Here is a 13,325-nt window from a genome sequence, read left to right as displayed (position 1 = left end):
ACCCATCTCTAGATCTGGCTCTCAATCCACTGAGCTACCCAGCTGCCCCCTAAAAAATTCAAAATTTAATAATTTTTATTATAGACATTTCCTAGTTGTATGATAATCCTAGGCACTTTAAGGCTTGCAAAGCACTTTAAAAAATTTGATCCTCACAACTCGTGGATGGAGATGCTATTATTATCCCCATTTTACAGATGAGAAAACTAAGGCACCCAGAAGTTAAATGATGGGCTCAGAATCAAACACACTTTGTAAGTAAGGCAAGAGCAACCGAGACAAGAAAAACAGAGTGTTGCTTGAGAGGAGTCTTTTAAAAAAAGCCCAACAACACTTATTTTCTGGCTTAGTAACAACACTAAGACCTAAGGAAAGGGGCTAGGCAATCAGGGTTAAGTGACTTGCCCAGGATTATACAGCCAGGAAGTGTTTGAGGACAGATGTTTTTAAATTAAATTAAAAAAATTTGTTTTCGATTACATGAAGAAACAATTTTTTGACAATTATTTTCTGCCATTTTACAGTTCAGATTCTCTCCCTCCCCCCCTCCCTGAGGCAGCAAATCGTCCAATATAGGTTATAGCAGTTCTTTCATGAAATAGGCATTTCCATATTCCCCACAGAAGGCATATTACATATACAATAAGAAACTCATGAAAGAAGCAACGTGAAAGCTGGCTGGTGCTTCGATCTGCAATCTGATTGCAACAGTTTCTTCTTTGGTTGTGGATAGCGTCCAAGACCCATTTGAACCCAGATCCTCCAGACTCTCTGCCTGATGCTCTCTCCACAAAGCCATCCAGCTGCCCCTCTGAATGGAGTCTTTGACAAGCCAGGAAGGTTCAACCAAGAGGTTGAGGTGAGGAGGGAGAAGATTCTAGGTGGGGCAGTGCAAAGGCATGACAATGGGAATTCGGAGGAAAAGGGGAAGTAGCCCGGAATGAGGACTGTAGTTACCTAAGGCTAGTAACATGTGACAGACATTAGGTAGTAGAGACCTTTAAAGGCAGTTGGGCGACTGGGAGGATAGAATGAGCACAGTTTGAATCCACTTTTTTGCTGTGTGATCCTGAAACGATGCCTGCTTGTTTTCTCATCTATAGAATGGGGCTAATGAGCACCTCTCTCCTAGGGCTGTTGTGAGCATAAAATAAAAATAACAATGGTAAAGTGCTTTTAAAATGCTAGGTTTTATGATGACGATTTTTATTGTTATTAAGTACTTATTAATGGGGGTGGGTGCAGAGGAATTCATTTTCTTTTTTGAAGGATATTTGATCCCAGAGGTAATTGGGCAACCAGTCCTAGTCAATAAGAGAGCTTGTCTTGGAACCTAGACCTGGGTTCAAGTCCAGATGGACATATTGGCTGTGTGACCCTAAGCAAGTCACTTGATTTCTCAGTGTTTCGGGCAATTTTCTAGTATTCTTAAATCGCAGAGAAGGATCTGACCTGCATTGGTGGGACTTTCCTCATCAGGTAACCCCCTGTAGCCAGGCAAATTACCACCATTCAACATCATAACACAGGTCCTCATCCTAGAGGTAATGGGGAGCCACCAGAGTTTGAGTAGGGGGAGGGTGACCAAGTAGCCTTTACGCTTCCTGGCAGCTCTTGATTATGACCTGGTGTGAACGTGTGTCTGGGGCGGGGTGGGGGAGGGAGGGAGTTGGAGCATTATTTCCCTTGGAGCAGGGCTTGGCAGTTTCTTCCAGCTCTAAAGCCCCCTGCATGGTTCTTCCTCTGGATGGCCTCTAAAGTGTTTTCCAGCTTTGAAACTGAAAAGATGTGGGGGCCTATCTGTGAACTCTCCATAGTCCCAAAGACCGCGGGCAGGAGAGGAAACTGATAGAAACCTCCATAAACAGGAGTGAAACCAACAGCTGCCGCGCCGATATGCACCCGCATGAGTAATCCCAGATCCGGGTAGAAAAGTAAGGAGGTGCCTTCTCCCCCTCCTCGGACAAAGAAGCCTCGGACTGGGGGCGCGGAGTTACTTCTCATCACTTCCTAACAGCACAAAGCTCCAGAACACACAAATAACTGCCGCCTCATGTGGATAGGGGATGGCGAGGCAGTCTCAGGCTTGCCTTCCTCGGGTTGGTCCCGGGCTAGTGACCTTGGCGGGCTCGGCCAAGACAGCCGGTGGCCGTCGGCAAATCAAGGTGAGGGTGGGGTTGGAATTGGGGCTCAAACTGCAGCCCGAAGCATTCCCGCTGGAAAGGACTTGGCCCTGAGCGGCGAGCGGCAATGCATCCCGGAGGAGAACGAGGACATCGGTGTCAGCCAGCGTGCCTCCCTAGTCCCGGGAGCTCAAGCATTTAGAGAGGGGAGGGAGCCCAGGACGAGGAGGGTCAAGGAATGTGCGCGTGCGCACCAGCCCCACGTTGCCCCGGGCTGTGCGGGGAGGGCGGGACAGAGAGGGGGCATGACGTCAAGGGAGGGCGTGGCTCCGGGGCCGCGCAGGAACAGCTGGTGCCGGACGAGGGCGTGGGCGGGAGGAGCTCGCGCGGGGTGCGCGGGTTGTGCGGCGGAGAGGGGGGCTCGCGCTGCAGCTGGAGCTACCACCACCGCCGCCGCCGCCGCCGCCGCCGCCGCCGCCCGCCTTGCATCATGTTGGAGGGGCTCGAGCTATGCGAACGCGAATGGAAAGAGCTAGAGTTGGAATTCCATGAATTGCAGGTGGGGCCCGGGGGAGGGAGAGGTGGGGTGGTTCCTAGCGTGCACAGCCACCTCACCTCCCGCTTGCCCATCCCCTTTCCCTGAGCTTTGCATTCCAGCCCCCCACCCCCACCCCGGGGCTTTCCCTGGGCTAGGGCCTGGGTCTGTCCTGGGGCAGACCGTGCGGAGTCGTCCGGCGGTGTGTGTGTGGGGTGGAGGGAAAGGGAGACCGGAGCCCTCCCAGCATGCCAGCCCTGGGTCGGGCCCATCTCCTTGTTGGGGTCCATTTTCTCCGAGACCCTCTTCTCTGGCCGCTAGGGACTAGGGGAACGCACCCGTGGATCCCTGGCAGGCAGGCGGAGCCTATTCCTTTACACCAGTTCTGCCCTCCTGTGCCGTCTCTCCGTCTTTCTCTCGGCTTCTCTCTCTCCCCCTTCTCTCTTTCTGTCTCTTGTCTCTCCTGACTCTGTCTAGCTCTGTCTCTCCTTCTCTCTCCCTCCCTTCCCCCTTCTCTCTCTCCCCCTCTCCCTCCTCTGTCTCTGTCTCCGGCTCTTTCTCACATCACTACACAGAGAAGCTGCTTGTGAAAGTTATTGATGGCTGTGGGGTTGGGAGGGGGTCATTAATAGGTGATCAAGTCCCAGAGAGGAAAAGAAACCTCCGGACTGGGAGGGAGGAGGTGCTTGCGAGACAGCCTTCCCAGCCTTGTACCCCGCAATTCTACGGTCCATCCCTAACTCCCCATCTCCACCTCCATGCCTCTCTTCCTACTAGCTGCTAACTAGGGGACCGCCCCCTTTGGGCAGCGCGAGCCCCCCTCTCCGCCCCTGGCTGGGCCTCTCTCTGAAGAGAAAGGCTACTCAGCTCATCCCTTTCCCCACCACACATACACCCAGGGGTGAGGGCTGCTGCTGCTAAAGGTTCCTTTGGGTGCCTAGATCTTTGGCTATTATTGAACCTATTATAAAGCCCCTGGGGCGGGGGTGGGGGGTGGGGGTGGTGCTTCATCTGTCTGAGCATTGCTTCCCCACTCTGGGGTCTGCCTGGAATCACATTTCTCTTCTTCCTTCTCAGTTGAAGGTGAAATTTATTCTTGCTGCTGCCTATCTTACTCTTGTCCAAATTTCATTCGTTCATTTGTTGACTGGGTTGAGGCTAACTTCCCAAAGCATTCAAAGCTGGGTTTCAAATAAAGTTGGGGGGAGGCTGTGAATCTGAGTCTGAGTGGAGAGGGAAGGAGATTGGAATTGGAGGAATGGAAGAGGCTAAGGAGGGGAGAGCTGATGTTCTTGGCAGGCCTGAAGGAGAACCCCACGGATTCTCCCATTTTCTGTGGAAATATTTAGGGCAGAGGCATCATGGTCTAGATGTGTGTGACTGAAGATCACTGTCCAAACCCCAGTTATCTATCACTGAGATGACCTCAGACTGGCCATTTACTGTATTGGGTCCTTAGTTTCTTTCTTAGTAAAATGAGAGGGGAATGGTTGGACTCTTATGTCTCAGATCCTTTTCAGACTCAAGTATGATGATTCTTTTAAAGAATGGGAGGCCTGATATTGTAGTAGAAAAGGCTGAAATTAGAGTTGGAGGACCTGGATTCAAATTCTGTTTCTAAATACTGGCACCTCTATGGGTGGTACTACTTGGGTAGATCACCCCTCTGGCCCTCCCTCTTCTCCATCTAGTGAGGCAGTTGGACATTATAATAGTCTCCAAAGGCTTTTTCAACTCTAGTTCTAGAATCTGGCCCCTTCTACCTACTGGGTAGCTCTTGAATGCCCAGAGCCATTTCTGAGCCCTTCCATTACCCCCTTCCCCCCAAACTAGATGGAGGCTTATTATCCCAAGATACCTCTCTTGGTCTCAATCCATAAAGGTCCAGTCAGCCTCTATGCTCAACTTGACTTTATTCTATGGGTCCCTGGGGGAAGTGGGGAGAGGATACCAGACCAGAGGAGTGTGTGTTGGGGGAGATTGGGTTTTTTTGAGGAGTTGTTGTGAATACTTTTCCTTTGCCTTGTCTGGGCTAAGGAGGTGGAGGCTGACACTTCTGAGCTATATAATCAATGCAATTAACAGCAATTAGATTGCAAGTCTTGACAGGCCATGCTTGCAAAGGAATAATTTAAATGCTGGAGTGTTGTTGTTTTCCCAGGCTTTTGGGGGGTACCTTGCCTGGGGGCAGAGATGGAACCCTTGGTTAAAGGCCTCTGAGATCTTCTGAGGAGAGCTGGGGAAGATGAATTGACCAGGGACCAGAGCTCATGGGCTCTTGGGATGGTCAGGATTTCAGACAACATCTATCTGCTCTATCTTCATTTTACAGAGAAGGAAACCAAGGCTCAGAGTCAGAACATAGGTTTCAATCTGGAAGGGATCTAGCCTCCTCATTTTATAGATGAGGAACCTGAGACTCACAGAGGTTACATGATTGGTTCAAAGACACACTGCTAGTAAGTGGTAGAGATGGAATGAGATTCCTGAGGGTCCTGGCTCCGAAGCTGGTTCTGTTCCTACTCTACCAGGCTTCTTGGCTGCTCTTGGTCTTGAGAGCTAGGAAGAACTAATAGTAACATTTGTGAATCAGCAAATGGTGCTATTAGAAAACCTGAACTAGGCCTTGTCCTTAAGGAGCTTAAATTCTAGAAGTTCTCAGCTTTAAAAATTTGCCAAGCATTTTAGTAGATAGCATGTATTTTAGTAATTTTTCCATCATGTTAACTGTTTGTGATCCCATCAATGGTTTTCTTGACCAAGATACTGGAGTGATTTGCTATTTCCTTCTCCAGCTCATTTTACAGATGAAGAAACTGAGGCAGCCAGGGTTAGGTGACTTGCCCAGGGTCACCTATTGGTTCCAAGGCAGAAGAGTAGTAGGGTTTAGGCAATGGGCTTAAGTGTCTTGCTCAGGGCCACATAGTTAGGAAGAGTCTAAGGCTAAATTTGAACCCAGGACCTGCAGTCTCTAAGCCTGGCTCTCACTATTTAATTCTTTTGATCATCCTGTGTGACTTGGTTGGTATTGATATCTCTGCTGGAAGAATAAATCCAATTGTTACTTTCTCTGCAATTTACAATTTTAGAGAGTTGCCTGGGGGCACTGAGAAGTTAACTCTGCCAGGGTCCTAGGGTAGGATGTGTCAGAGATGAAACTGAACTCAGACCTTCCTGTTTCTCTAGTCAGCAATAACTGTTATTCTGCCTCTTTAAAGAAAAAGAAAAAGACACCCTAACCCTACTGAGGTAGGCCTACCACAGATATTATTCCCATTTTACAGATGAAGTCCTTGAATCTAATCTCAGAGAGGTTAACTAACCACACAAGCCAGTACTTTCCAGAGATAAGATAGTTTTTTGAGGCTCCCGACTCTTGACTCATAGTGAGCTCCCCAGCCTACATGCTTCATTTTTTAAGTCTTGGGTGGATGACCAAGGGAAAACTTGACTTTGGAGCCAAATGGACCCCTCTGGGTTATGGACAAAAGCCTGCCCTGCTTGGGAGGAGGAGACTCAGATGAGAAGAAAAGCCCCCAGCTCCCTTGTGTGACTTTGGCCAGGTTATTTCCTGGCTCCCCTATTCCCCCCTGTGCTGCCTATAGAGCAAAGTCAGAGGGAGTCTCCTTACCTTCTCTGGTTAACTGTGAAGCCTGTGAGTTACTGCCATCAAAGATAGCCTTCTAGAGCACGAGCACCATAATTAGTCGGGTGTGAATCAGGCAGAATCTCTCATGGGAGACAGTTTCTTTTGGTGGGTGAGGGAAGGGGCTTGGCAATGTATCAGGATGTCAGGCAGGCTGTGGGCAAAAAGGTTAGCCAAGTTAGCTTCTTTTACTATTTAAATCACAGATTGTAGTCTCGGTGTCCCTGAATTCACTTTTGCTGCATCTGGGACTGAAGGAAGGCTCCCACATCCTGTTCTTTCCCTCTTTGGGCTGTGGCTACCTCTGGGGCAGTATCTGGTGTCCCTTGATTTTTGTTTTTCCAGTTCTAGAGAATACAGATGGAAAAGAGGAAACGTGTTCATCTCAGAGTTGGGGAGGAGGGGCCTGGGAGGGACGCAGAATTCCACAGGCTGCTGGAATCTCCCCCCATCTCTCTTCCCTTTCCCCATTTAAAACTTTGGGACTTTCCATTGGAACAAGAGAGAAATCGGTTTTCTTTCAGAAAGGGAGACTTTGGGGACTTCTGGACCGGGCCATAGGGGAGGTGGGATACCTTGGACATTCATCTGGAAGGAAGCTGTGGATACCAGCATTCTGTTCGTGTTGAGCTAGAGTGGCTGGGTCTCCTGTGGCCTGTGGTATGACTACAGAAGGTCACTTACTGATGGCGAGGCAGCCAGTTTGATGGATGTTTCCTCTCTTGCTTTCAGAGCAAGGAAGGTGGTGGACCTCATAGGCATCTACCTATATATAGTATATGTCTTCTGTAAGAACATCTTACAGCCCAGAAGCCTGGGACTGCCTTCTCTCTTCTTCTCTTGGCCCTCTCCTGGCTACTGACCCCAAGCTGCCTTTTCTTTCCCTCCCTGCCCCAACCTACTTTCCTGTCTGGCCACCACTGGATTTTGGCTCCCAAAATAAGCTCCTTGAGGGCAGGGACTACTTCAGTGTTTTGTTTTGTTTTGATGCTAAACAAAATTCTCTGGATGCATTCTTTCTGTGAGTTTATCTGATTAAATTTCACTTTTCCAAGGGCAGAAACTTGATCTTGATCTCTTCCCTCTGGGTATGCATTTTTTTTTTTTTAACCCTCACCTTCTGTCTCTGTGTCAATTCTTAGAGAAGCAGCATAGGCAGTTGGGGTGAAATGACTTGCCTGGGATCTATCTTCAAATTTGAACCCAGATCCTTCTGCTCCACTGTGCTACAGAGCTGCCCCTCTTCCCTCATGCCTGGAATGTGCCCCTTTACCGTTACCTTTTATAGTCAGTCCCCTCATTCCTTTGGGGGTCCCCCCATGGAAAGCTTTCCCTGGTCCAGGGCTTGTTTGTGCATCCTCACTCAAATGAACATATGTAGATTTAACTTTTCCCATTTTGTCTTCATGCAAACTCCTCAGGTCTAGGGACTGGTTTTCTTTTTTTTTTTTTTTTTCAAAGTATCATGAAATTCAAGCTGGAAAGAAATTTAGAAGCCATCAGTCCAATCCCTTTATTTTACAGATGAGGAAACTGAGGCAAAGAGAGGTTAAATAACTTGCTTCAGGGTCACACAGCTAAAGGATTGGTATTCATTTTTTTTTCAAATTATTATGAATTTCAAGCTGGGAAAGAAACTTAGAGACCTTCCAGTCTAACCCCTTTATTTTACAGATGAGGAAACTGAGGCAAAAGGTTAAATGACTTGCTTCAGGATCACATAGCTAAGGATTGGTTTTCATCTTTTTTTTCCAAAGTATCATGAATTTTACGCTGGAAAGAAATTAGAGGCCATCAAGTCTGACCCCTTTACTTTATAGGTGGGGAAACTAAGTCAAACAGAGGTTAAATGACTTGCTTCAGGGTCACACAGCTATGGTCAGAGGTGGGATTTGAACCCAGGTCTTCCTTACTCTTGAGTCCAGTGCTATAATAACTAGCATTTCTGAGCCAGCCAACACTTGGAGGTTTATTAAAAGCACTTTCCATGTTTTTTCAGTTGATCCCACTACACCTCCCTGTCTTTCAGAGGGTTTTTGTCCCCACTGTCTGACACAAATGTAAGCATTGGACTGAGCCTCTCCTGCCTCTGGCCACCCTAAAGCAGGTGTCCCCTCAGCAGGGAGATCTTTTCTCTGGGCAAGAAGCACCAGTCACCTGTCTTGGCATTAGCCAGAGGGAGAAGTGAGCCAAGGTCATACCGTTCCCCATGATGTTCACTCAGTCGTCATTCGTCCTGTCATACTCTTTCCATCCTCTAGCAGAAACTGGCCAGAGAGTAAGCAGTTCAGGGCTCAGTTACATGGACGAGCTGGCATCCTGGCGGCACTGACCCAGCATGTTTGTAGGACAGAGGCAGTGGTGTAAAGTGGAGAAATCTGGGGTGGGCAGTCCAGTAAGCCCCTGGGCTTAATCCCCCTCCATATGAAGCCCTGGCTTCCTTCTAGACTCAGCTGAGGGACACCTGCAAGAAACCCTTCCCTTGCCTTTCCCCAGCCCTCCAACTGCCACTGACTTTCTCTCTTTTCAAAACTTTAATTAATTAGGAATATTTTTCCATGGCTACATGATTCATGTTCTTTTCCTCCCCCCCTCCCCCCCTCCCAGAGCCGATGTTTCTCTCTCTTTTTAAAAAAAAACTCATTTGTCTAAAGATTAATACCAAGTATCAGTCCCGAGGTGGAAAAGGAGAGAAGAGCTCTAGGGCATTTAGGGTTAAGTGACTTGCTCAGGGTCACACAGCTAGGAAGTGTCAGAGGCTAGATTTGAAACCTGGAAGAAGAGTCTTCTTGACTTTGGGCTGTGCACTCTCTTTGCTGCCACCTCTATGATTTTATACACACACACACACACACACACACACACACACACACACACACATACACACACACACAAAATATCATCCATCTAATACTTGTATGTGTATATATCCTCCACAGGTGCATATCTGTGTGTGCCTACAAAACCATACCATAGATAATGTGTAAATATGTATATAAAGCCTCTCTATGTGTTATTGTCTTCCTCCTTCAAATGGAAACCCTTTGAGATCCATTGTTTCAGTCACTGTTTTTCCTCTTCCTCTATAATCCTGTAGCTCAATGCTGCCTCTGGCACACTGAATAAATGGTGGATGAACATACTTGCTTCACTTCCCTGAACCTCAGCGTGATTATCTGGAAAATGGGCAAGTCACCTAACCCCAGTTATCTTAGCCTTTATCACTCTTCTGCCTTGGAACCAATATTGATTCTAAGATGGAAAGTAAGGGTTTAAAAAAAAACAACAAGACATGGAGAGCAGTTGCTGCCCTCAAAGAACTTATAGTCCTTATAGACTTATAGTCTTTTGTGAGGTAGGTTTATAGATAAATAGATTTATGATGGGAATCATGGACCCCTGAGGGCAGATTTCTGCTCAGATGTGAGAAAGAAGTCCCTGACAGTCAGGGCTGTCCCCAGGGGGACTGGGCACCTTCTTCACAGAGTTTAGCTTCTCCTTCCCAGGAGGTGCTGGTGGGTGGCCACTTGTCAGGGGTGGTGTCAGAGGGACCCTAGTTCAGGTACAGGTTGGACTAAAGGACCCCTGGACTTTCTGCAAAAACTATCAAATTTGATACCTTCTGACAACCTTGAGAGATAGCTGTAGCTAGCAGAACATGGTGCTTTAAGGTTCACTAAGTGCTTTACAAAATAGCACCTCCTTTGCTCCTCATAACAACCTTGGGAGGTAGGTGCTATCACTCCCATTTTACAGATGGGGAAACTGAGGCAGATAGGTTAAGAGACCTACCCAAAGTCATACAACTAGTAAGTATTGGAGGCAGGATTTGAATTCAGGTTTTCCTAACCCCTGATATACCCTCTTCACTCAAGTATCTCAGAGTATTATTATCCTCATTTTGAAGACAAGGCATGTCATATAGCAAGGTTGGTATTGATGGTGGCAGTATTTGAACTAGTCAGTGTCACCTAAGTCTTCTGACTTTCTTTCTGGGGGTCACTCTACTATATCCTACTCTGAGCCTGTGTTAGATGGAAATGTTCAAATTCAATGGATTAGAGAAACAGCTTGGTCTCTGGTAGTGAATGGAGCTTGACTGCCTCAGAATCCGGAGAATTTGGATTCATTCTGTCTCTGCCACAGACTTGACCTAGTGATCTTAGACAAGTCATCTAACTTAGTGACACGGGCATCTCGGATCTGCATTAGTAGAGAGATCTCCTTACCAGAATTCCCTTCAATGGGAGGCAGCTAGGTAGCATGGGAGCTAGAGAGACAGAACTGGAGTCAGGAGGTCCTGGATTCATATGTGGCTTCAGATACTTCCTAAGTGTATGATCCTGGGCAAGTCACTTAACCCCAATTTCCTAGCCTTTACCGCCCTTCTAAGACAAAAAGTAAGGGTTTAAAAAAAAAAAAAGAAAGAAAGAAAATCACAGAAAATCACTTTGACTGCTGAGTGGATGAAGATGGATTGGAGTGGGGAGAGCCTGGGGGCTGAGAAGTCAGTCAGGGAGTGATTATGGTAGTCCCAAGGAGAGGCGGTGAGGGGCTTGAATGGGGGCAATGAGAGGGAGTAGAGAGAGGGATGGAAATGAGGAAGATACTATGTATGAGAGAGAGAACCAACAAGATCTGGCAGCTGTGTGAGAAAGAACAGTCAAGGATGGTAATGAAAGTTGGAGATCTGGAAGGTGAAAGGTTCAGTGATATTGTATCACTGCCATTGCTACGGTATTATTATTTGTTAGTTAAAATTTATTGCAAGCTCATCAAAAATCAGTGTGCAAAGAATTTTTTAAAAGAGTGTGAAACTATGGGATGTGAACTTCTATGTTCCAGAGGCAATTAGGCAGTACAGTGATCCTTGGCCAGTTCTGTCTTTGCAGCCTCAGTTTCTTCAACTGCAAAATGGATTTAATAATAGCACTTTCTTCTGAGGGTGCTTGTGAGAATCAAATGAGATAGTATTTATAAAGGGCTTAGCATGCAGGAAAGAAGTGCCATTTTCTTTCCTTCCTTCTGTTATGTCCGGGTTGTATTTTTTCCCCTCCTATTAAATGTAGCCTTTCTTTAAAAAACCCTTACCTTCTGTCGTAGTATCATTTCTAAGACAGAGGAGCAGCAAGGGCTAGGTAGAGTTAAGTGACTCCCCCAGGGTCACATTGCTAGGAAATGTCTGAGGCCAGATTTTGAACCCAGACCCAAATTCACTATGCTACCTAGGTGCCTCCCCCCCCAATGTAGCTTATTTTTCATATATAGTTTAGAGTTGAAAAGTGAAGTGAAGGATTATAGGTAGAGATCTGCGGTCAATATGAGAAGTTCTTGACCTGTGACCTGGCAGAAAAAAAATTAGGGTGACTGAGGGCATCTGTCCATTCTGAGGAGAGAGGAAAGAGAATGAGTTTGACCTTGTTGAATTTGAGGTGTCCGGGATGTGTCCAAAAGGTGGTTCAAGACGGCAGACTCAGGGAGACGAGGGCCAGATACGTAGAACTGGGAATCATTTACAGAGAGATAATAATTGAACTCAGGAGAGCTGATGGGGGTCACTGAGAGAGAAGAGGGCTAAGCCTTGAGGAGCACCCACACTTAGGGAGAAGAGGGTACCATATAGATCAGAAGGATCACTCCAGAGTGTGGCTAGACCAGATGAAAACATAACCGAGAAATATTTAACAAAATAAAAATAGGATAAGATGCAGTTTGACATTCTAAAACTGCCACCATGTGGCCTGCAGGGATCCTTGGGTATGGATTAATGACTCCCATTTCTATTTGAAATATAGTCTGTATCCCCTGATATATATGGTATGGAGCAGTCAGAACTGGATAGAATAGTGACAAGCACATGTACCCTTCCTTCCCCCTTAAAGAGCCAAAGAAAGTATTCAGAAGGAGAAAGAAGTCACTGTGGCAGAGGCTGCAGGGGGATGGAGAAAGGTGAGAATTGAAAAGAGGCCATCTTATTTGGCAGTTGAGATCATTGGTGACTTTGGTTAATCCCTTCTCTAGAAGACCCATGATGAGACATGCCCCTTCTTCTTGCCTGAGAGGTGATGGGCTACAGGGGCAGAGGGAGACATTCAGTTTCAGGCAGGGCCAGTGATTAGATCTGGTTTATTTGATTGTGCTTATCTGTTGCAAGGGATGTAATTTTTTTGGGGGAAGATTTTTTGGAGGGGAAGAGAATAGTTGTATAAAGCAGTAAAAAATGTTAAAGACAGAAATAGGCTAGCGTTGGAGTTACCATGTTAAATTTATTTTATAGGGGCAACTAGGTGATCCAGCCAGGTCTGGACATGGGAGGTCACGGGTTCAAATCTGGCCCCAGACACTTTCTAGCTGTGTGACCTTGAGTAAGTTACTTTACTTCAATTGCCTAGCCCTTACCATTCTTCTGCCTTGTAATCAATACTTAGTATTAATTCTAAGGCAGAAGGTAAAGATATTTTTTAAAAAATCAACAAAAATAAGATAATAAACAATAGAAATTGAGGGAAGCCTCACAGGGAAGGCACTAAGTAAGATTCAGGAGGACTACTGGGAAAGGCTTCTTATAGAGCAGGGGTTCCCAAACTTTTTTGGCCTACTGCTCCCTTTCCAGAAAAAATATTACTTAGTTCCCTGGAAACTAATTTTTTTTTAAAATTTTAATAGCAATTAATAGGAAAGATAAATGCACCTGTGGCCATCACCGCTCTCTGGGACTGCTGCAGCACCCACCAGGGGGTGGTGGTGCCCACTTTGGGAATCACTTATAGAGGAAACTTTAGCTAAGTTGGTAAAGGAGGCAGGAAAATGAGGAGGGAGAGAGTTCTGGGCATGGGGGACAGTTCTTTTATCTCGTTATGAATAGAAGTGGTCATGCTTGCATGTCAAGTTCTTGCTAAATTTGTTTTTTTAATATTACTGGTTCTTTGGGATGGTGGAAGCCAAGTTGCAGAGGGTTTACAAGAAAGTGGCAGTGGCAAGAATAGAAAGCTTTTTCATTTAAGAAAGGCAAGAGAAATCG

The 13,325-nt window shown here is 46.5% G+C and overlaps 1 protein-coding gene across 1 annotated transcript in view; it reads left to right on the top strand.

The window, feature by feature from the left end:
• The first annotated feature begins 2,066 nt into the window (after positions 1 to 2,066).
• TMEM120B (transmembrane protein 120B) overlaps positions 2,067 to 13,325 on the top strand; it is a 48,271-nt gene continuing 37,012 nt past the window's right edge. The window contains 3 exon segments of the mRNA XM_044685411.1: positions 2,067 to 2,176; positions 2,264 to 2,423; positions 2,425 to 2,682. Coding sequence (XP_044541346.1) covers positions 2,067 to 2,176; positions 2,264 to 2,423; positions 2,425 to 2,682 — 528 coding nt within the window.

This window comes from Gracilinanus agilis, chromosome 1 (genome assembly GCF_016433145.1).
Source record: "Gracilinanus agilis isolate LMUSP501 chromosome 1, AgileGrace, whole genome shotgun sequence".
In the NCBI taxonomy this organism is placed as follows: domain Eukaryota; kingdom Metazoa; phylum Chordata; class Mammalia; order Didelphimorphia; family Didelphidae; genus Gracilinanus; species Gracilinanus agilis.
This window is presented reverse-complemented; position numbering and strand designations above follow the sequence as displayed.